At 50.6% G+C, this 21,856-nt stretch overlaps 2 protein-coding genes and 1 pseudogene across 2 annotated transcripts; 1 reads left to right on the forward strand and 2 right to left on the reverse strand.

Annotated features, from left to right (window-relative positions):
• Positions 1-77: 77 nt before the first annotated feature.
• Ess2 (ess-2 splicing factor homolog) lies at positions 78-11,468 on the reverse strand. Its single transcript, XM_041678295.1, has 10 exons — positions 11,320-11,468; positions 10,226-10,394; positions 10,045-10,140; positions 8,057-8,226; positions 7,833-7,950; positions 7,410-7,543; positions 6,565-6,667; positions 5,341-5,450; positions 3,068-3,183; positions 78-2,578 (listed from the first exon to the last, which is right to left on the reverse strand). Exons 1-10 carry the CDS (start codon positions 11,452-11,454, stop codon positions 2,299-2,301), a joined length of 1,431 nt encoding a protein of 476 aa, XP_041534229.1. The 5' UTR covers positions 11,455-11,468; the 3' UTR covers positions 78-2,298.
• Positions 11,469-11,805: 337 nt separating this feature from the next.
• Positions 11,806-12,438, forward strand: LOC121464804 (annotated as a pseudogene).
• Positions 12,439-15,286: 2,848 nt separating this feature from the next.
• Positions 15,287-16,677, reverse strand: Gsc2 (goosecoid homeobox 2). The gene is made up of 3 exons (XM_041677642.1): positions 16,416-16,677; positions 16,042-16,295; positions 15,287-15,388 (listed from the first exon to the last, which is right to left on the reverse strand). The coding sequence occupies exons 1-3, from the start codon at positions 16,663-16,665 to the stop codon at positions 15,287-15,289; spliced, it is 606 nt and encodes a 201-aa protein (XP_041533576.1). The 5' UTR covers positions 16,666-16,677.
• Between the last annotated feature and the right edge of the window lie 5,179 nt (positions 16,678-21,856).

Here is a 21,856-nt window from a genome sequence, read left to right on the forward strand (position 1 = left end):
TTTGCACTCACATAAGCTAAATAGGCAGGTAGGAGCTGAAGAAGGCACAGGCGCAAGGAACAAGTAAAATCCGTCAATTAAACCACTATTTTGATTACGTTCTATTAGCTTTTTTCCACTTAGTAGCAAAGACATTAATTACTGACCACCAAATAAATCACAAAGTGTATACAAGTATTCAGAGTGCCCAGTGAGGAGTCTTTTTCTCTAGGACTCATCCAGCGCGGGGATGTCCAGCATACTCAGGCCCAGGCAGACTCAATGAGGCCTGTGGCAGAGGGGACCTCTGCCATAGTCCTTTGCCAGGCTTACGCTTGTCAGCCTCTGGCCTTCTCCCACCCCCAAGGCTTCCAGGCCTGGACAGCTCCATGCTTCTTCCTTAACTAATGCAATATAAGCTACCCTGACCCTGTCTTATTCCTCCCCAGTGGTCAGTATCCATTAACTTCAGAGACAATCAAAACTGCTCAAGCCTCACCCTCCTATCCCCAGGAATGGGGTGGCCCAGCTGACAGCTTGTTGCTATCTTCCCCATCCTGTCGACCTGCATTCCTCAATCAAAGTGTCTAGATGCCATTCCTGGTTACATCCTTCCCTCACACTGGTCAAATGCTTGAAGGGGTCAGCACCTAGGCAGCATGCATGCTCCCATCTCCCGTCTCTGCTTCCCACTCACTCAGGGAACCCCTTGGATTAAAGCTCAACTTCCCTGAGAGACAAAAGTACAAACTCCCTAGCCTAGGATCCCAGTTCTAGTACTGAGGCTCCCAGGGCACAGGAACTCATGGGGGACATCTGGTTAGCAGAGGCCTGACCTAGTTTGTCTCTGATGCCATGATAAAAACTTTCACCAAAAATAACTTAGGGGAGGAACTGGTTTATTTCAGTGCACACTTTCAGGTCACGGTCCATCACTGAGGGAAGCCAGAGCAGGAGCCCAAGGAGGACCCAAAGCAGAGACCATGGAGGACCGCTGCTTCTTGGCTTCTCTCTAGCCTACTCCCAGGCTCTTACTCCCCAGGGCCACCACCCAGGTATGCCGCTGCAGGGCCCGGCCCTTCTACATTAGTTAGCAATCAAGAAAATGCCCCCCCCCCAGACATGCCCTCAGGACAGTCTGATGAGAAGTAATTCTTCAGTTGAGGTTCCTTCCTCTTAGGGTAACTCCAGCTGTGTCAAACAGACAAACACCAGGCAGAACAAGAGCCAAGGCAGGGAGTACCCAACCCAGGTGGTTTCCAGAGAACACCAGTGCAGAGGCCTGAGTGGACCAACGCCAGCAGACTCGAAAGGTGGCTCTCATGGAATCAAAGCAGGGTCTGGGGCTAAGAAGAGTCAGGTGTGCTTTAGGCTACCTGAATAGCTCAAGCCCTGTGACACCACCAGCAGCTTCAAGACCATTGGATGGGGAATTAGATCATAGTTTCAGACTCTGATAGGCCTAGACAGTAGGGACTCTTCACCTTTGTAAGGCATAGGCTCATGGGCCCAGTAGGCCACTAGTCACCTGAGGGCTAGTTACCCTTAATCCACAGGCAAAGAGCAGGCTGCTGGTGCACATGGCACTCACAGGTTTACAGCAAACCCAAATTCATCTTTTCATATCACAGCCCAGACTGAGGTAAGGCTGGTGTCTTGGCAGAGCCCAGGAGGAAGTGTCAAGAACACTGGGATAAGCAGAGATTAGGGCGGGGAGGTATTGTAGGCCTACCTGAGCTAGAAGTTAGGTGCTAGGAGGTAAGAGCTGAAGTCACAGGAAAGTGACTCGTCCTGGTGTTAGCCTGATAAACAGGACCTACCGGGGCCTGTAACCAATAATCCAAATAGTCAGACCTAGCTGGGAGCTGCCGAGCTGGACCCAGAACCCATGAGTGCAATGGCATGATTTTTGGGGTCTGAGCTACCCTTCACAGTGGAAGGCTCAGGTGTGAACTCAGCATAGAAGGCAGCTCTGTCAGCTACACATCTCCTCCCCCAGAGCCCCTTGATTCTTAGTCCTGAGGTCCTGAGACACCCAGGTGGGCCCCAGGATATGGATTGGCAGCCCGGCCAGATGGTGCCAGGTGTTCTTTAATGAGGGTTCAGTTTCAGCAGGGCCTTGGGGGACAGCACCAATGCTATACTCCCAAGAGGAGTGGTCAGTGTGATGTGCCAACCTGGCCACGGCACAGCACTACACACTTGTGGTGCCTGTGGTCTGGCTCTCCAAGGCCTGGAGTCCTCTGAAGAGTAGACAGCTGTCGTATACGCTCTACAAAGTGTCCCACAAAGCATCCACAGGTCCGGCCAGGCTTGGCTCTAAAAGAAGTCTGAAGCTTTGCGCCGGGCAGGAAGCTGCAGCAGGTTGTCTGTGATGGAGGCTGGGTCCTGTGTGAGGGGTGTGCGGGTAGCAGACCCAGGGGCTGGTGTGCTTGTCGGGGTCTGTGGCCCACCAGCTGGGGTCTTGAGGTGGGTAGAACGTGCTGGGGATGGTGTATAGCTTGCCCGCAGGGCGCGATCTGTATACTTGCTGGCTGTCCTGCTTACGAGACGCTGAAGGGCTGGGGACATGGCTGGGCTCAGGCCTTTGGGAGTAAGACTGTAGAGAAGGGACAGAAAAAAGCAACCTTGTTAGAGGCCAGGTGCTACTCAAGGCAAGGCCTCCCTCAGTTCCTCAGGAGGAGCCCTGTCAAGAGATATGGTCACTCTGAGCTGAGGACGACAACACTGGGCACAAAGCAGTCAGGTCAGATCTGTGGAACAGCTACCTCTGCCTGTGAGACTGGATGGAACGTGGACTTTTGGGAGCTGGGGTCTCCAACTCTCTCCAAAGTGAATGACATTGACTCCACAGAACTAACAGGAGCTCACAGCCAGGCAACGAGCCTAAAGAAGGCCAAGGAAGATACTGAGAGACAGAGAGTGCCTCACAGTCTGCTCCATACACAGCCACAGCCCTCGCAAAACCCTGTAGATACACCCTGGGCTCTGTCCTGCAAGTCATGTACCCACATGGTCTTAGAGGCTGAGTGAGACGGGCACAAACTCATCTCTACCCTTCCTACCCAAAGGTCCAGCTGCCTCTCACCTGGCCAAGTTCTCTGTGACTCTCCGCAATGCTTCCTGCTTCTTGGCCCGGTTTTTGGCAGCTGCTTCATTGGCCATCTTCAGACCCAGACGCTCCCTGCGGCCTGGTTCCAAGATCTATAAGGTAGCGGGCATGTGAGTGACTTGTGATGGCCCTGCTACCCAGCCAGGCAGTCTGTTATCCAGCAGGGCAGCTGCATGGGTACCAGCCTCTCCTCCATAACTGTTATAATCCAGCAACTCATCTGTCCCAATAGCTGTCAAAAGCACTGCCCAGCTGGATGAAGTCGTAGACGGAAGTTTCTGTCCCGCCTGGTCCTGCAGTTGTATCTGTCTCTGGGTTTTTACTGATCATGCTACATGTAGTGGTGCATTTCTGAAATCCCAGCAATTGGCAGAAGACTACAGAATGTGAGGCCGCCCTGGCCTATACAATCAGACACAGTCTTAAACACAAAGAAAAGCAAGATGTCTCAGTGAGTAAAGGTGTTTGTTAAAAGCCCAATGACCTGGTTTGAATCCCCCAAGACCCCACAGGACGGAAGGAGAGAACCACTCGAACAGGCTGTCCTCTGACCTCCATACATGTGCTGTATCACATGCCACGCACATACATGCTTATACACATACACAAAGAAATAATAGGCGGGTGGGAGCTGAGTGGTGGCGCATGCCTTCAGTCTCAACACTTGAGAGGCAGATCTCTCTCTGAGTTCAAGGACAGCTGGATCAACACAGCGAGGTCCAGGCAAATTTCAAAACATCCAAAAAAACCTCAAATGAAAACAACTAACACCACCAACAAAAACAGTTTAAACTATACCATTAACTTCTAGTTGTTTTTTAAATTATTGTTTTATATTTAAGATTTTCACTTTTCTGGAACTTACTTTGCTGGTACCAATATTCAGAACCTAGTTTACCTTATCCTCAAAGGCCCTGCAACCTCACACCATCTGAAATACCACCTTTCCCTCCCATACCCTCCATTTTCTGTCTGCCCCCAGCTTTCCATCTTGCTTGACACTTGGGCACACAAGGCACAGTGGGCTGCCTCTGCCCTGTCCCCTGCAGTGCCCAGGGTTTGTTTGTTTCAGAACTCTTTCCTGGAAGAGGCCACTGCAGGGCTAGTGCCACTTCCCGTGCTGTCAGAGCCGTGGTCCACACTTTCATGTTCAACAGCACCTTGTTTGTTCTCCTCTTTGGCTTGGTTATCTCACATCCCAGATACAGTCTACAGTCAAGACCTCCAAAACCTCCACCCATGATCTGTCTAGGTGTGTGGTACATGAACTCTACCGACTGCTCTGGAGGTCGGGAAGGTCCTCCTGGCTCGGATCAGGAGAGCAGTGTCAGGACTGCAGTGCATGTCTGACGTTGGCCTTATGAAAGCTATGCTTCTTCCTGGGGATATGGACTCTACTGCTGACTAACATGAGCTCTCTCTGCCACAGCCTGAATTGATTACAGCTGGTATCTGGAGGCTTGAGATGACCTGGGGCCCAGCCATCAAAGCATACCTACATATTTATCAACACCACATCTAATCTTGTCAGGTTTCAAAAGAAGATTCACGTTCTTGATCTGCCCACTCAATACCCTGAGGGATAGCACCCTCACAGTGAGCAAGTATACTCTCAAGTATCAGGGACCTTTTCTCCTTAACATTCCAAACCACACTGATGCTCTCTGTTTTGTCCACAAACTCCCTGAAGCCAGGGACATTGTATTTTCTTTCTCCATAGTTCTCAGGCATACCTGCCTCCCACCCACCCACTCGGGCATACCTGCCTCCCACCCACCCACTCCCTCCATCAGGGGTCACCTGATTTGTACATGTTGTTTGTCTACCTCTAACTTCCTGTTCCACCAGAGAGAGGCCACATGATGTATATATACCAGGCTTTATCTGACTCAGTCTTTCTGGTTTGCTCTAGGTCTTGACCTCCACTGATCCAGTCCTACAATGCTAGGCTCACACTGTACTATCCTGAGTGTCCCTACTATGCTATGTAATCAGAGGCCAGCACATGGTCCTTCTGGAAACACACACTATGTCTGCAGGCCTACAGGGCAGCTGGAGTTTCTGGGCTAACTCTGTGTAGTCTAGCCTCCAGGCCTGCTTTGTTACCTTGCCTTGGTCTCCACCCTCCCAAAGGGTTTGCTAGTCCTACCACAATCCCCTCTTCCACAGAAGTCCCGTCTTGGTCTTGAGCAGAAGCACGAAGGCATCCACACCAAGTCCCAGCCTCACGTCCTCTCACCACAACCCACCTTGAAAGTCGGGCCTGGTGTCCTGTCCACATAGGGGCTCTCTGACCCTTCCACTCTTAGGGGGGTGTTCTCAACTTCTCCCCAAGTCATCAGGGGGGACTCATTCACACCTGCAGACAGAGAGCAGAGGACCTAGTGGGGTGCTGTCTTAAGGCCAACAGGCAAACTCTTCTTCCCTGAGACTCTAGAGCCTAGCACCCCACCATCTGAAGGGGAACATCAAAGACTCCAGAGCCTAGCATCCCACCATCTGAAGGGGAACTTCAAAGACACCACAGCCTCAAGGCATGAGAGCTGTACTTAGGTTGGGGAAGGTGGGTCTATTGGACCCCATCCTAGCATAAGGCCAGGGGCATCAACAGAAGAAAACACTTTGGGTTTCCAAGGCTTCCTAAATCCCAGTGCAAACCTATAGTGTCTTCACATCCTTGAGCCCACGTGTGACTCAGTTTCCATTTGGAGTCATTTCTGACTTAAGTCATTTGAGTTCAAGCTTGCTTGCCTGTTCTGCCTTTTCCAGTAACCTTGAGGGCTATGAATAATGTCTGTGTTAACCCATAGAAAAGAGTATTTTTTTGTCCAGTTGAAAGAGCACATCTTTCTATTAAGATTTGGGTTGGTGTATGCCAGCCAGAAGCACTCCTTGTTAGAGATTAGAAGCCTCTTCACTGTATAAGATAATGCACCTGTTTGAGCTTCCTCCCAAGGACAGTGCAGGGGAGGTGGTTAGCTGACCGGATCGCCCTTTGTTCTGCCTTCTGACTGTGATTAGAGAAATAAACTCAGGGTTGTTTGGTATTTACCATCGGTCCTCCTGGTCTAGCCTATGTTTCTGTCTTCATTTCTCTCAATCTAACTTTTCTGTAGCCTCAGCGCCCCCTCCCAGGGAACCCCCAGCTAATTTCTGCCGGAGCGGCCTCCGACAGCACTGGGTATGGGAACCAGCATGCAGTGAAGCAGAGGAGCAGCCTGTGTATCAAGGACACACCCAATCTCAGCTGCCTCCCTGCAGAGAGACAGCAGGCCTGGTGTCCAGAACTTCTCCACCTACAAAACTCTCCAAATTTATATCTGTAAGCACCAGGCATGCACACACATCTGCCTATTCACATCACAGAGAAGACCAGAACAAGACATGGCACACTGGGGAAACTTAGGCACATTCCAGAAGAGTCTAGCCTGTGCACCGCCTGGTCCAGTCTGGGCTCACAGCCCATGTCTTACCAGGAGCAGGAGAAGGAGTGGCAACAAATCCAAAGCCGCCCACTCGGGGGGACTCCTGAGGAATAAGCTCTTTGCCGTCAGGGCCAACCTTGCCCTGTTTGTGCTGGAAGAGAGAGAACCCAGTGTCAGGGGGTCTCCACAGCTGACTGACGGCAGGTGCTGGGGTGCATGTAGGAAACACTTCTGGGGTAGAGCTGAGGCTCTTCGGGAAAGAGCAGGAAGACCCTCATTTTCATATCTTCCCAAGGGCTTTGAGGGACTGTAGTAGCGACCATCAAGCAAGGGGTGCTCCTTTTCCTCCACCCAAGGATGAATCTCTTGGGATGCAATACTACAAAGAGTCGGTGCTGTCTTTTTCCTTAGAGGCATCTAAATCTCCCCAATTCCTGCCTCTCTTCCCACAACCCCATGATGACCAGAGCTACTCTCTGAGAGTACTCACTCTCTTGATCAGACTCCCCCGGCACTTCCCAGAACACACTGCTCTATTCCCCTCCCTGCCTGGTAGATAGGTATGGGTCTGGATTAGCTTCCAGAAGCTTCTCTTCCCTCAGACCAATATCATAGCAGCTGGTACAGAGCTGGACTCATAGGAAGGGGGCCAAAGGAGACATGGGTTGTATCACAAAGGGGCTGTGGTAGTTTTGCCAATTAAGCTTTTTTTTTTTTTAACCTTTTTTAAATTGATTTATTGAGCTATACATTTTCCCCTGCTGCCAATTAAGCTCTTGTCTGGCCTCAGGACAATCCTAACTTAAAGGGGACAACTACAATGAAAGATGCCACACCTATCCATAGTTAGCCCATCACATTTGTCCAGTTGCCTGGTAGCTCTGCTGACTCACCTGGGCATTCAGGGCAGCTGCCTGCTGTAGCTGGGACCTGCTCAGGGCCTGACTGAAGGGGTCCCGGAGGAAGCGTGTGTTCTTATGAACTACCTGACGTGGTTTCTTGAACAACTGCTCTTCATCAGGGACACCTATGAAAGGAAGAGCACAGTGCAGGCATCACAGGGGTGGGATGCTCCATGCCCCACCCCAGCCCTAGAGGTCATGCAGCCTAAGGGGTAGAAGCATACTTAGCTAAGTCACCCCCAACCAACACCACACCTACAGAACCTAATAAAGTGGTGTGGAAGGCAATGCTCCACAGATGTCACATATTCCCAACCCCAAGATGGCCCAGGACCTCTTTCTGGTCCATGCTGCAGTGAACACACACACGCACACACACTTTAAAAGTCCTGGCCCTCGGTCCTACTCACTCACCCTCAGGATAGTACATAAGAGAATTCTTCGCCTTATACTTCCAGGTCTCTACTCCAGCCTGACTGCTCTCAATGGCTTGGTGCTCTGCCGATGGGAGTTCAAGATTATCTTTCTGTCGCTAGAGTGATATGGAGGAAAAGTAGGATCAGGGAGGCATTCAGACCTTGTGGCCTTGGGACTCCATCCCCAAAGAAGGTGCCCATGTTTTCAAACTCTGGGACTACCTTCTCAAACTCCTCCTCAGCTTGGTAGAGCCACGCATGACGGGCATGGCTTTTTTCCTTGGCCACCTCCATGATCTCCTGGAAGGAGGCATTGTCCTCACTTGTGTAGCGGCTCAGGAAGACATCCAGGCTGGGCAGCGGTTCCTTCTCCTCCTCATCTGCAGCCTCTCCTGCTCAGGCAGGGGTCACAGGTAGGGAACACAGAATCACTCACATGATCACCACTGTATAGCCAGTCTGGGGACCACGCCACTCTGGAAGAGCTGGGACCCTGACTCCTGCTAGGTGACACAGCAAACCCCAAGTGTTCAGGCAGCCCCAAGTGGCACCCATAGCTGCTGGCCAGCTCCATTCATCTGCTGGATACCAAAAGAAGTCTGTGATCTGAGTGGCTGGTGAAGGGGCAGGGACGAACACTGAAGCAAGAGCTCATGAGGACAGCTTAGCAGCCCCTTCCTCTGCCCAAACTGTACTAACCCCAGAGGACTGACCTCCAAAGCCCCAAAGTTCTTCTTTCCTTCCTGGGACTGCCTTGTCCTAACTACCTTTCCCTTCCTGGCTGGTGTTACAGGTGAGTGTAGTCACTATGCATCAGGGTATCAAATTCATTCCTAAGGCAGAAGCCATATGATCCAGCGCTCCAGAGAGGGACACACAGACTCTGGGCCACAAAAGCCAACCATACCACCTTGATCCCTGCCACCAAGGCAAGTGATTATCCTGTAGAGGTAGCACTGAAAATCTCAAGGGAGCATGTGAGGCAGAGGTTTCTCATCCATTCTGACAGTCTGAACCACTATCTGTGTGCCAGCCAGTGCCAAACACAAGTTCAAGAGCATTCAACTGTTAACTATTCCTGATACCTACAGAAGTTACAGCCTTTCAAAGCCTGTTTCCTTACCTGTAATTACAGAACTCCAACGTTTACTGGTAAAATAAATGTGTAAAAAGAAGGGCATCTTCAGATTGACCCGTGACTACTGTATTTCCATCAAGGATCAAGCTCCAAGGATAGCGACTACTGTGTTCATGGCAGAAAAAAGTTGTGTTGTGGAGAAGCTATGCTTGAGTGAGCACGTTGTACATCTGCCCTAGTACAGCACGCTGCAGACTAGAGCCTGATACAGAAGCATCTTACCCACCTCTAGTGATAAATCCTATTACTGATCAACCAACCCAGACAAGTCCCTTAGGATGTGGAACACGCACATGAGATCTATACAAGGCTCCTCCTGACTTTAAGATACACCCCACACGTATATCCGATGTGTGGAAGACAGCACATTCACATGTTCTACATGCCTGTGGATGTGCAGCACACCATGTGCTAATCTAAATGCGGAGCCCTCCGATGGGAGCAAGACCACGACCCTGCTCTCTGGGAGGGCTTTCGAATTAGTAGTTAGGGTGAGAAACAAGAAACACTTTCAGGAATGCTACGTCCTGCAGGGAAACACAGAGCCAGCAGTGTGGCAAACAGTGAGACTCCGGTCTCAGCACAACAAATCAGAGAAACCAAGGCAAGCTATGAGGTATAGAGCCCCAGGGTGTTCCAACTTTACACAAAAAGTCAGTAACCTCAATGTCCACACAAGTTTCTGCCTCTTAGCCCAAACAGGTAACACCCGAATACGGACCTGAAGGGAGAGTCACAAGCAGCAACTGACGTAGAAGGAAGAAGGGGCCTAAGGCATCTTCAGGAGTCAGTAACGAAAGAGCTTTCCCAGCCCACAGACCCTACAAGGCAAAGGCTGGCACACTTAACAGGCTGGTGACAGTGACGGGCTCTCATTCCAGAGACAGGCACAGAACACTGCTCCTACCCACTGGGGAGCTGGACAGAACTTCTGCTTCCCACACCAAGCTTTGATCCCAAAAGCTGATACTTAGGTTAGGAGACCCCTCAAGGATGAAATGTGGTCCTGAGAAAACTCAATATGGCTCCCAAGCACTCTCGACCATGAGACCAAGAGAGTGTGCTCACTCACCATCATCTAGGTCCCGGCCCTGCGACCGGGGCTTGCTGCCCACCACACCAGAGCCTGCATGTACCTCGGGAGTTTCAAAGGTGGCCGGAGTAACATCTGAGGGAAGCAAGTTAGAAATTAGAGCAAGTCTAAAGTGACAAGAGACTTCCCTCTGTGCCCTTGTAGAGTGGCATCCTCTTACAGGGTGGTGGAGGTTCCCGAGATATCTTGCCCAGAGCAGAGCCAAACTTGATGGCAATCTGGCGCATACGCTCCAAATCTCCATTTTCCTCAGCCTCCAAGTATTCCTTCTGTGCCTGCAGCTTCTCCACATCAGGGAAGAAATCTCTCTGGATGACTGTCTGGAGTCCCTATCATAAGCAATCAGAACAAAGGCCAGAGCTGGCATCTGGGAGCCTTGACACCAATAACCATGTTAGGCCCTAAGGGCTTTTCACTTCTGCCTATCTGGATAACTGCGGTTTGCAAGATGGTTTAGAAGCATTTTCTAGCAAAGTGGTCCATCTCATATGGCTCTGATTACCGAACATTACTGAACAACCTCTTGATGCCCATAAAAATCCTTCACTAACTGGTCTTTCTCGTTCTCCTTTGCTGGTGCCATCTACAACACCAGCCGGACTAATGTGGATGCTGCCATCCTCATTCCACCCATGAATTTTTATTTCAATCCAAACTTTTCTCTTGAAAGCCAATTACCACTACTGCCACCACCGGATGAAATTCACAAGGTATCGCCTCCAGCCAGACCTTGCTGTGGAGCTGCAAATTTGTATACCCAGCTGCGTGGCAAGGACACATGCTGGCATATGCCAGAAGCGTACTAAATTTAACCAGTCTAAAACTAGACCTATGTCAGCTTGCCCTCCAGCATGTTTGCAGTGGGACCCCTAACTCGACGAGCAACCGAGACCCTCACTCAATAACATGGCCAGTACCGCGGTCTATTTCCAGGACCCCCTAGCCTTTACGTTTAACGTCGCTGCCTTCCAGAAAGTCCTTTTCGCCATCACCCTAAGAACGTGTCAAAATTCTACCCATACTTTAACAGGAAACTTAATTTCCTTGACCCTCAACAGACAACTCCAACTTTTCGTTGAAAACTGGACACCCGCTCCTGCACTGTTTCCTTGGGTCTCAAGATTTTCCAAACCCAAAGGCAGTTGTTCTGCTTCCCCAGGAGGCTGAGAGTTCCTGGACCAGAAAAAGGACTGGGGAGGAACGCGAATCGGGGGAGGGGCCCGAAAGTAGCCAGCGCTCGCACTGAGCTGGTACCTCGATGTACTCTTCTTCATCCAGAACCCGCTGCTTGCTTCTCGCAACCCCGGCCTCCCCAGCCGCGCGCTTCCTCGGGGGCGCGGACGCGGAGGGCAGAAACAGAGAGCCCGCCGAGGTCCCGGGCGTCCCCATCGCTATCCCAGAACCGCTCGGGCGGCGTAGGCAACACCAACAGCCAGCCAATGGAGAAGCAGTATTTCTATAACAAAGCCGGCGCTCCAAATGATGTCACTGGGAGCGCCGGATCTTAAGAGACTTGTAGTCTTTGATTCCCGTCTGCGTTGCTCGTGCCTGTCTAGACTATGGTCACTAGGGGGCGCTGTGGGGTGAATATTTGATGCCACATTCCTTCTGTTAGAAGTTTCAATTTTTCTCAAAAAAAAAAAAAAAAACAAAAAAAAAAACAAAAGAAACCCACTGCATATGTTTCAAAGGAGATTTTAAATACTTCAAAAATCATATATGGCTTTCCTCTGACGGCGGCCATCAGGTGAGCCAAGATGGGCGCGTACAAGTACATCCAGGAGCTGTGGCGGAAGAAGCAGTCGGACGTGATGCGCGTCCTGCTGAGGGTCCGCTGCTGGCAGTACCGCCAGCTGTCCGCGCTGCACCGGGCTCCCCGCCCCACCCGGCCCGACAAAGCGCGGAGGCTGGGCTACAAGGCCAAGCAAGGTTACGTCATATACAGGATTCGCGTCCGCCGTGGTGGCCGCAAACGCCGGGTGCCCAAGGGTGCGACCTACGGCAAGCCTGTCCATCATGGTGTGAACCAGCTAAAGTTTGCCCGAAGCCCTCAGTCTGTTGCTGAGGAGAGAGCTGGACGCCACTGTGGGGCTCTGAGAGTACTGAATTCTTACTGGGTTGGCGAAGATTCCACATACAAATTTTTTTGAGGTTATCCGCATCGATCCATTCCATAAAGCTATCAGAAGAAACCCTGACACCCAATGGATCACCAAACCGGTCCACAAGCACAGAGAGATGCGTGGGCTGACGTCTGCAGGCCGCAAGAGCCGTGGCCTTGGAAAGAGCCACAAGTTCCACCACACTATTGGTGGCTCTCGCCGTGCAGCCTGGAGAAGGCGCAACACTCTACAGCTCCACCGTTACTGCTAATATACGTAATGTTTGTACAATTCATACCCAATAAACAATATAGGACCGTCAAAAAAATCATATATGACTTCGAAATTCAGAAAAAGAACACTAAGACAATTCTTCCCAGATTATCTAACAAAAGGTAAATGAAAGGAAAGAATGAGAGGACACTTAAATCTCTGGTTAGATTTATTAGTTCCCTGCCTGCCGAGTGGGCTTCCCAAAAGAGGCGTGTACTCACTGACAGGATTCAAGGGACTTCCATCCTAAGGGACATCGTGAATTTTGCCACACAAGTTCTAGCCCAGAATGATTTGGTATAATTTTGCTTTTCCAATGATCTCTTCCTTCATTGGGAGTCACTGGGGACTTTATGGCTATGTCCCTGCCCCCATAGAGTTGACCACAATAATAAACACACATTAAGTCATCCTGAAAATGTGTAAAATCACATCTGTGACTTGCAAGAATTCTGTACTCAGAGAATCCTGATTTCTACACAGGGCATATCAAACGACATTTTCCCCAGGAAGTATGTGGTCATAGATTGTGGTCATAGTCCAAGACGAATGGACAGGCTTCAGTCAAGTGGCACTGGAGAGGCATGTGCAGGGGCCCAGGCTAGGATGGAGCAAGGCAAATCCCAAAGTAGGGCGTTTTTCACACAGTGCAGCGAAGGATATGACAGCAGAGGGGCAGAGCCGAGCTGCACAGTATCTTTGGGGTCTTGGCAAGAAACATTATTTTCATTTTGAAAGGGAGGCCAGAGTGGGTTCAGGTGAACATAACTAGAGAAAGTTGTAATGGTCATGCTGCAAGGTGACGGCAGTTTTCATCAGGTTTGCGCAGCTAAAGCTACAGAGACGCTAGTTCCTAGGCTTTATTGACATATTTAGAGGCGACATTGGATTGGCTTGGTGTGACTACGTGAGGGACAGAGATACTGTAAGAAGAGAATGGAGAGGGGTGTGGAGATAGCTCATCCTTTAAAATCACTTCCAGAGGATTGGGGTTCAGTTCCTAGTATCTACCCCGTGGCTCACAACTGCACTTCTAGGGGTTCCAATGCCCTCTTCTGATCTCCACCAGCAGGAGCAAATATATCGTGCACATGCATGCATTCAGGCAACACACACACACACACACACACACACACACACGATTGTTTTTTAAAGAAGAGAATGGAGATGGGAGAGGCTTTGAGATGGAGTCTCTGGACACTTGCTAAGGCCAGGCATCAGCTGAGGGGAGGGAGGAGCCTCTGCAGGGGATGGTAACAGCGAGAGGAGGACAGGCAAACTCTGGTTCTGGATAACCAAGAAGGACAGGGGCCTGGAACCCAGCACAATGTGAATGCCCAAGCCTGCAGGTGAGCTGACCTCCTAGACTACTGTGTCCAAAGCTAGACAGCGCCATCTTCTAAGGCAAGGCCAAAGTTCAGGAAGAAGAGTCTGGCGGCAGCCTCAAGTATGCATCCTAGGGACTAGGGAAGGAGTCCCCATCCTGGAGGTCTCTAGCAGTGTTAGGGACAGCTCTGGCTGGGAATATGTGCCTGCTCGGTGTTCTCCAGACCAGCCATTTTTTGTTTTGTTTTGTTTTGTTCTTCGAGACACAGTTTCTCTGTAGCTTTAGAGCCTAGAACTTGTTCTGTAGACCAGGATGGCCTCGAACTCACAGAGATTCCCTGCCTCTGCCTCCCCAGTGCTGGGATTAAAGGTGTGTGCCACCACTGCCCGGCTAAACCAACCATCTTTACAACAGTGCCAAGATTTTCTGCCATTGGCTCTACAGTTTAGCTTCCATGGATGGACCACATCTCTTGCAGACACCACCACACACTTCAGAACCTGTAAGGGGACAGAGCAAGGAGATCAGGACAGATATAGGGGGCGTTAGCTGCCTCCAGCCCACTGCACAGGTCAGCAGGTGATGGAAGCTGCACTTTCATGCTGTAGTATCCTGCACACTTCTGTGTGACCAGGATTATAGGAGGACAAACATTCCCCAAGGAAGTGGGGATGGGATGTTCCCTGAATTTAATTTCCTCTTGCCCACCCAATAGGCACATGCCACTGTAGGAAACCTCCTGGGGGCAAGTGGCTAAAGATCTCCCATCTGGGAAGCAGATTGGTAGTGCCCAGAGGGCATAGCAAATCCCAGGAGGCCTTGCTACCATCCACTGGCTTCAATTCTGGTAGGGGAAACATGGTACTAGAACTGAGGATTTGTTGAGCTGTGCTCTCCAAGACATGCTGATCCCCTAGTTCTCTGGAAATGTGGAGGGGAGCTAGCTCCTCAATAGGTGTGGAAATGAAGCCTGAAACGAGGACTTGGGGTCCTGGACTGTTTGGTGGTATTTGTAGATCTTGTTTATTTCTTGGTAACAGCACAAGGCTGAGATGAAGGAGTGGGTGTGGGGATCCGGAACATACCAACCGCAGCCTCCTTATTCCACAGGGCCTGACACAGGTCCAGTGTAGGACCTTAGAGGACAGAATAAGCCCAGAAAGTGGAAGACTAGATACTGGGCCAGTCCTGGAGACAGCGAGGGAGGCTCCCCTGGAGAGGATTTGGGGTCCTGGATGGAGTTAGTGCCTCTCTAGGTGGTAATGATGTCCGAAGAAGTTGACCTGCTCTGTCTGCACTTTACCTGCAGGAGCTCTCTGGTTCCTGCCCCATGTGCCCTCCCGTCATAGGTGAAGAGGTCTTGGATCCCCTCTCTCCCAGCACTGGCCAGGTGGACACTGAAAGAGAACCATGGAAGAGGATACTGTCCTCTCTTAGTTTCTGTGCAAGTAGCTCTGTCTCCCTCCTACTTTGTCGTCCTCCAAGTCACTGCCAAAGCCAGGAGAAACTCCAGACACCATCAACAGCTCTCCTTGGGAGGTTTCTTGGTTCCAGGCAGGAGCCTTGATGATGAAGCACGCTTTTGGTGTCGCCACTTGGCCCGGCGGTTCTTGAACCAGACCTGAGGAGGAAGGGGACCAGGACAGCTCAGGCTCCATGGACCAACACCCAAAGAACTTCGGAAGGGCTGATAGGCGCGCCGGGTGGTAGGCGACACCACAGAGGTGCAGGTGAATGGACCTGCGTCACTTCCCTTAGCCACACAAAGAAAAGAACCAAGACCTCCTACAGGGAGATTTCCTAGTCTCCCAGCCTTGGCCCAGTAGCAACCAGGATCTCCCTATCTCCCTCTCTCAAAGTCCTAAGTAATCTAGGCTGTCGTCTAACTCGCTATGTGTCAAGGATGACTCTGATGAACGCGTGATCCTCCTGTCTCCACCTCCCCGAATGTTGAGATTACAGACGTGTGCCACCGTGCCTGGCTAGTTTTGCACATTTCTTAACTTTCCCGCATCGGGGTATGAAAGAACGCGTCTCTCTTCAATAGGGAAAACGGGGAAGACAGACGAAGTCAGAGAAAAAGACTCTTAACGCCTTCCAATTTCGGCCGCACCCCCAAAACATGATACAGGAACTGGTCCTGTGCTCCCATCCACTGATCCTGGGGGTTTCCCTCCAGCGTGGAGAGCTATGAGATGACCTCCAGCCTGGTCGGTCTTTGAAACAGAAGTGTGGTGCCAGAGTTGGCCTCCTGGCTGCGGGGCAGACACCCACCTCCACGCGCTCCTCCCGCAGGCGGATGCGGACCGCCAAGCGCTCGCGTGTGCCCACGTCGGGATACTGATTCTGTACAAAGAGCGCCTCGAGCGCCTGCAGCTGCTCCTCGCTGAAAATGGTTCGGTGACGCCTTGTGCGCCGCTGCGGGCCCTGGCCGCTCGTGCCGGTCAGAGCCGGCGAGCCTGCGCTCGGCGCCGTCAGGGGCAAGGACGCCGCCGGTGCCAGTCTCAGGGGCCACGCTAGCCGCACTCCTACGGGGCGGGGCGGGGCGAGGGCGCGGTCAGACATAGGGTTAGGGTGGGAGCCGAGCTCGCCCCATCAGCCGCCCTGCGAGATCCCGAAGCTCCCCTCGCCCCGCCGCTCGCACTCACCGGGTGTGGACGCCGCCTCCGGGACTCCGCGGGGTGATGCTCGCGGGCCGCAGCAACAGCAGCAGGTGCAGGGCGCTGCGGCGGCAGGAGCCTCGGGCTCGTCGGGCTCAGCGGGGTTCCGGTCACCGACGGGTTGCTGTGGCCGTGCCACGGGCCTGCGTTCCGGCAGGCTAGAGAGGATGTGCTCGATGGAGAAAGGGCAGGGTCGTCCAGGATCCCTGCGGCTCGTCGCGCTGCCTGTAGTCGCCATGCCCGCGGGCCGCTGGCGCGAGCGTCCAAATATATACGTCGGGGGTGGGAGGTGCGGTAATCCCCGGGCCGGGCGCCGCTTTCGTGTGTGCTAATCCCGTCGCCAGTTCTCAGAGAGCTAATCCCCGGGCACGGAGGAGGGAGAGCCACTCCGTCTGGGTGCAGGGAGCCACGACGCCAGGAGGGAGCCCTGTGCTTTCCTATGTCCAGAGCTGGTGGGAAAGGAAGTGGTCAGGAGCCCACATTGTCTTCTATGGCTCAGTTGCTTGCTGGGAAGGATACCAGGACCCTGGAGACCTCTGAGCGCACAGGGTCCCCGCCTCTGCTCTACCCGTGACTTTCCTGGTTCTGTTGCCACCCATGAAAGTGGAGCAGATTCCTGGGAACCAAATTTCCTCCCCTACTTCGAGTGAGTCCAGCGCCCTTGGCAGTCAGGTCATCCCACACCACAGCTATTGCTCACTTTGGAGCCCCGGTCTGATTTTCCTGTAGCAAAATACCGTCTCCAGAGTGGGAAGTCGAGGCTGGCCTCGAACTCACAGAGATTCATCTACTCCTTGTCTCCCAAATGCTGGGAGAGTCACTAATTCTGTGCGTTCTTTCTAGGATCTAGATGGATTTTCTAACCACGTCTAAAGCCCGTCTTCTTGTTACCTCCCTTGTTAGAAGACCCCTGACACCCTTGCCGCGATCCCCTCAAACATCAATATCCCCCTCACGCCACAGTGCCTGAGAGTTGTTTCACATGCTCCTCCTCTATTCTTGGCCCAGGCCAGTTCTGCTCTGCCTTACAATGTAACCTCTGCCCACCATTCTTCCCACCAGAGACCAGTGCCTGACTCAGTTTACGCCATTGTCAATTACGAAGCTTTGGACCTCCGGCCCTTAGCTTAAGACTCTTTGCTTTTGATCTTACAGAACAGGGCAATAGACCGCGTTCACTGGTACTACTCTCTTCCTGGCTGTGTGACATTCCAAAGGCTCCTTCCTTGGGTTATCCAGTGTCATGATACTGACCAACAACTGTCAAGAGTAGTGCTTAAGGGGACAAATGTTGAGAGTTGTGAGGCAGTTCTGTCATCTGCAGGATCTCAGGGCTCCAGGGGCTGAGGCAAGAGCGGAAGACCAGTCTGGTGAGACCTGCCTTTTTTTTAAAATTATTTTTATTCTATGCACATTGGTCTTTTTTTTCTTTCAAGATTTATTTATTTATTATGTATACAGAATTTCTTCCATGTGTGCAGGCCAGAAGACGGCACCAGATCTCAACCACTGAACCATCTCTCAGCCCCTGAGATCTGTCTAAAAAAAAAAAATCTCCCTCAAAAAGCCAAAGGCATAGTACAATGGTACTTTTAACTCCAGTATTTGAGAGGCAGAGGCAGACAGATTTTTGAGGTACATGGTGAGACACTGTCTCCAAAAAAGGTATTGTTCCTAGGGTTTAGGCAGTTGCTAGGTGTCAGAACTCCCCTGGAGACAGGGGTGGGGCCCCAGGAACATTAGCTGTCATTGTAGCCTGCTTACCCACTCACCCTTCCTCACCTTTCCGAGCCCTCCTTTAGGTTCTAGTACCAGTGAGGGATGACTTGAAGCGGTGGCCCTTGCTGGCTCATTTCTGTCACAAGAATCTCAGAGTATGTTCATCTGAGAGGCTCAGGGATAGCATCACTAACTCTGTGTGTGACCTTTCAGCCTGCCTCATGGTTATAGAATGGCTGCCATAGCTCCAAATCTCCCACATGTTCCTTTGGATGTAGAAACCTTGTCTAGCAGAACTTCATGTAGAACCATTTAGAACACCTGTGCCTACACCCACTACAATGCCCAGGGGCACTAGGTGGCCTACTAATCCTACTCAAACTGGAGTTCTGCTCAGAATGGGACAGCGAGGCCGGGGGCAGGAATCCCTTTGTGATGTCTGATGTATCTCCCTCCTTCACTGTCCGTGTCCTTGCCCTCTTCCCTTGTATGTATCCTCATGTAGAAGATGACAGAGCACTCCATGGAAGCCATGTCCTTGGGGACTTCTCCCACCCTCAGTGCTGCCATTCAGAACCACCTTGAGGTGTCAGTGAGCCTTGTGCAGGTGGCAGTCACTCGGTATGTGGCTCAGTTGTGTCTTCTGAACTTGCTTGCAGCTGATTGGGGCAATGGCACTTTTATCATGTCATAGTGTCATGTGATACTATTCCTGAGATAGAGTGAACAAATGCCTACCCACCCCAAGTGGAGAACCAATGGTAGCCAAAGTAAGAATACTGCTGAAGTCTAGCTTGGTGAGGTTACTTACAGGAACAGAAGTGACTCGGGACAGCTGCATCGCTGTGTTGGTTTGAATGAGAATGGCTCCATAGGCTCAGATGTTTTAATACTTGATCACCCCCAGGTGGTGATGCTGTTTGGGTGGGTTTAGGAGGTAAGGCCTACTGGAGGAAGTATGCCACTGGGGTTGGGCTTTAGGGTTTAAAAAAACATGCTGTAGAGATAGCTCAGCAGTTGAGAGCACTGGCTGCTCTTCCAGAGGACCTGGGTTCAATTCCCAGCACCCACATGGTAGCCTATAACTGTCTATTACTCCAGTTCCTTGAGACCTGACATCTTCATGCCAATGCACATAAAATAAAAAAGTCACGCTGTTCTCAGTTCACTCTTTCTGCTTCATGCTTGTGGTTTGCAATGTGAGTTCTCAGCTTGTTGCTCCAGTCATCATGCCTGCTCTCTGCCAAGCTTCCCCACTGTGCCAGGGATGAACTCTTATCCCTCTAGAAATGTAAGCACACAAACTGCCACACCAGCATGGCAACTGTAGTTCTTCTGAGCGAGGGACTTCAGGATTAACACACAGCACAACTTCAGGTTCTGCAGACAAGCCTTTATTCCACTTTCTCACACAGTATATATAGCCCTCAGCAGGCAAGGCTGAGCCAGCAAAAGCAATAAGCTCAACACTGTAGGGGTAAACATCTTTAGAAACATTGATGAAAACAACAGATTGTTTTGTTCTTGTTTTTGCTGTTGTTTTTGGCACAACCAACCACAAGAGTGCAAAACAGATCAAGTGGGGGACCCAACAACAACCCCCCCTTTTTTTTTGGTTTTTCGAGACAGGGTTTCTCTGTAGCTTTGGAGCTTGTCCTGGAACTAGCTCTTGTAGACCAGGCTGGTCTCGAACTCACAAAGATCCGCCTGCCTCTGCCTCCCGAGTGCTGGGATTAAAGGCGTGCGCCACCATCGCCCGGCTAACAAACCCCTTTTTTGTAAGTTACTTTGATCATGATGTTTTATCATAGTAATGGACAAGTTGATGTGGGATTCCCCTCTGTATGCTGTGAATACCATTGGTTAATAAAGAAACTGGCTTGGCCTGATAGGGTAGAACTTAGCTAGGCAGGGAACACTAAACTGAATGCTGGGAGGAATAAGGTGAAGGGAAGGAGGAGCTATGGAGGCGCAGCTAGAGATAGCCAAAACTTTGCCGGTAAGCCACTGCCACATGGTGATACACAGATTAGTAGAAATGGGTTAAATTAAGTTGTAAAATCTAGCCAATAAGAAGCTAGAGCCCCTGTAGCACATGTGTGCATGTCTGAGGTCAGAAGAGAACATTGGACCTCCTGAAATTGGAGATACAGACACTTGTGAGGTGCCATGTGGGTGCTGGGAATAGAACCTGGGTACTTTAAAGGAGCGATAAGCACTCTTAACTGCTGATCCATCTCTCCAGCCCAGATGCTTACTCTCATGCTAGTATTATGCTCTCTGTTGTCTTCAGCACTGGAGAGTGAACCTAGAGTCTTAAGTACGCTAGGCAGGTACTCCATCACTGAACTCTATTCCCAGCCCTCTTCTTGTTATTTGTGGTCAATGTCTGCACCAGGCATTCCAGGTTCTGGGCGTCTAATTAAAATAACTGAAATAGGGGTTGGAGAGATGGCTCAGAGGTTAAGAGCATTACCTGCTCTTCCAAAGGTCCTGAGTTCAATTCCCAGCAACCATATGGTGGCTCACAATCATCTGTAATGGGGTATGGTGCCCTCTTCTGGCCTGCAGGCATACACACAGACAGAATATTGTATACATAATAAATAAATAAATATTTAAAAAAATAACTGAAATAAAGATGGACGCAGATCAGAGCAAAGCAACAGTACAGATCAGATGTCCCATAAAGAGCAGCAGGACATATGAGTGAGATTGTGCTCAAGGCTCAGGTATGTTTGGAGCTTCCTTTAATGTATTGGTGTCCCATAAAAGCAGGGACTGCTGTAGAGGCAGAGTGAGGGTGATTGCCTGCTTGGGTTGAAGGGTTTGGGTTACATACTCTTCTCTACCGCTACAAATAAATCTGCATGTGACCCAGCTGTACCACTTTACTTTGGGTGTATGCCCAAAGGACTTAGCATCCTACTCCAGAGACACTTGCTCAGTCATGTTCATTGCTGCTCTATTCACAATAGCTAGGAAATGGAAACAACCTAAACATCTTTCAATGGACAGATGGATAATGAGAATGTGGTACATATACACCATGGAATGCTATTTAGCTATTAAAAAAACTGAAATTATGAAATTTGCAGGAAGGAGCTAGCAAAAAATTGTATTGAGTGAGGTAACCCAAGCATTGCACCTGATGTTCCTAGCTCCAAATCTTCAGATGTGAGTATATAACCTGGGGCAACTGCAGAAGCCAGGAAATGAAAAAGAGACCATGGCAGGGGTGCGGTAGAGAGGGGGACACCAAGGGTGCAAGAGATTTGGAGTGAGAAGTGGGACAAACAGCAGGGGTATTTAGTTAGAGAAGGAGAGAGAGATTAGTACAGAAGAATGAGGGAAGAGAATAGAACAATAGGATGTTTGAAAAAGTCATAAGAAAACATGTTACTTATCTACCTAACAGTACATATAATACATATAAATCTGTGTATGCCTATGTATTTTAAATAAAAATTTCCTATCTGGACTGACAATGTTCCCTCCCCACACCCCAGAGCCACAGACAGTCTAATGAAACTCCAAAGCATAAGAAATGCTCTTTTGAGGATTGATCATTGTTGTGCAGGGAAGTTAAAGGTGAGTCCCTATTGCTGAAGACACCATGTTTTTTGGACACAGGACCCAGAGGTCCAAGCTGGTACTGATCTGAAAGCCTCCTCCCCAAGACTGGCTTTCATGACAGCAGAAGGTGCCAT

Source organism: Microtus oregoni, unplaced genomic scaffold, assembly GCF_018167655.1.
Source record: "Microtus oregoni isolate MIOR12 unplaced genomic scaffold, Mior012 000029F_ref0000214, whole genome shotgun sequence".
NCBI classification, from domain to species: Eukaryota; Metazoa; Chordata; class Mammalia; order Rodentia; family Cricetidae; genus Microtus; species Microtus oregoni.

Excerpts from the sequence above, each read along its gene's own strand:
- Ess2 (XM_041678295.1), bottom strand. The coding sequence starts at position 11,454 with ATGGGGACGCCCGGGACCTCGGCGGGCTCTCTGTTTCTGCCCTCCGCG. Across the intron at positions 10,395-11,319 it reads ATGAAGAAGAGTACATCGAG|GGACTCCAGACAGTCATCCA; the intron begins GTACCAGCTCAG and ends TGCTTATGATAG. Across the intron at positions 8,227-10,044 it reads GGGCCGGGACCTAGATGATG|GAGAGGCTGCAGATGAGGAG; the intron begins GTGAGTGAGCAC and ends CTGCCTGAGCAG.
- Gsc2 (XM_041677642.1), bottom strand. The coding sequence starts at position 16,665 with ATGGCGACTACAGGCAGCGCGACGAGCCGCAGGGATCCTGGACGACCC. Across the intron at positions 16,296-16,415 it reads GGAGGCGGCGTCCACACCCG|GAGTGCGGCTAGCGTGGCCC; the intron begins GTGAGTGCGAGC and ends CCCGCCCCGTAG. Across the intron at positions 15,389-16,041 it reads TGCGGGAGGAGCGCGTGGAG|GTCTGGTTCAAGAACCGCCG; the intron begins GTGGGTGTCTGC and ends CTTCCTCCTCAG.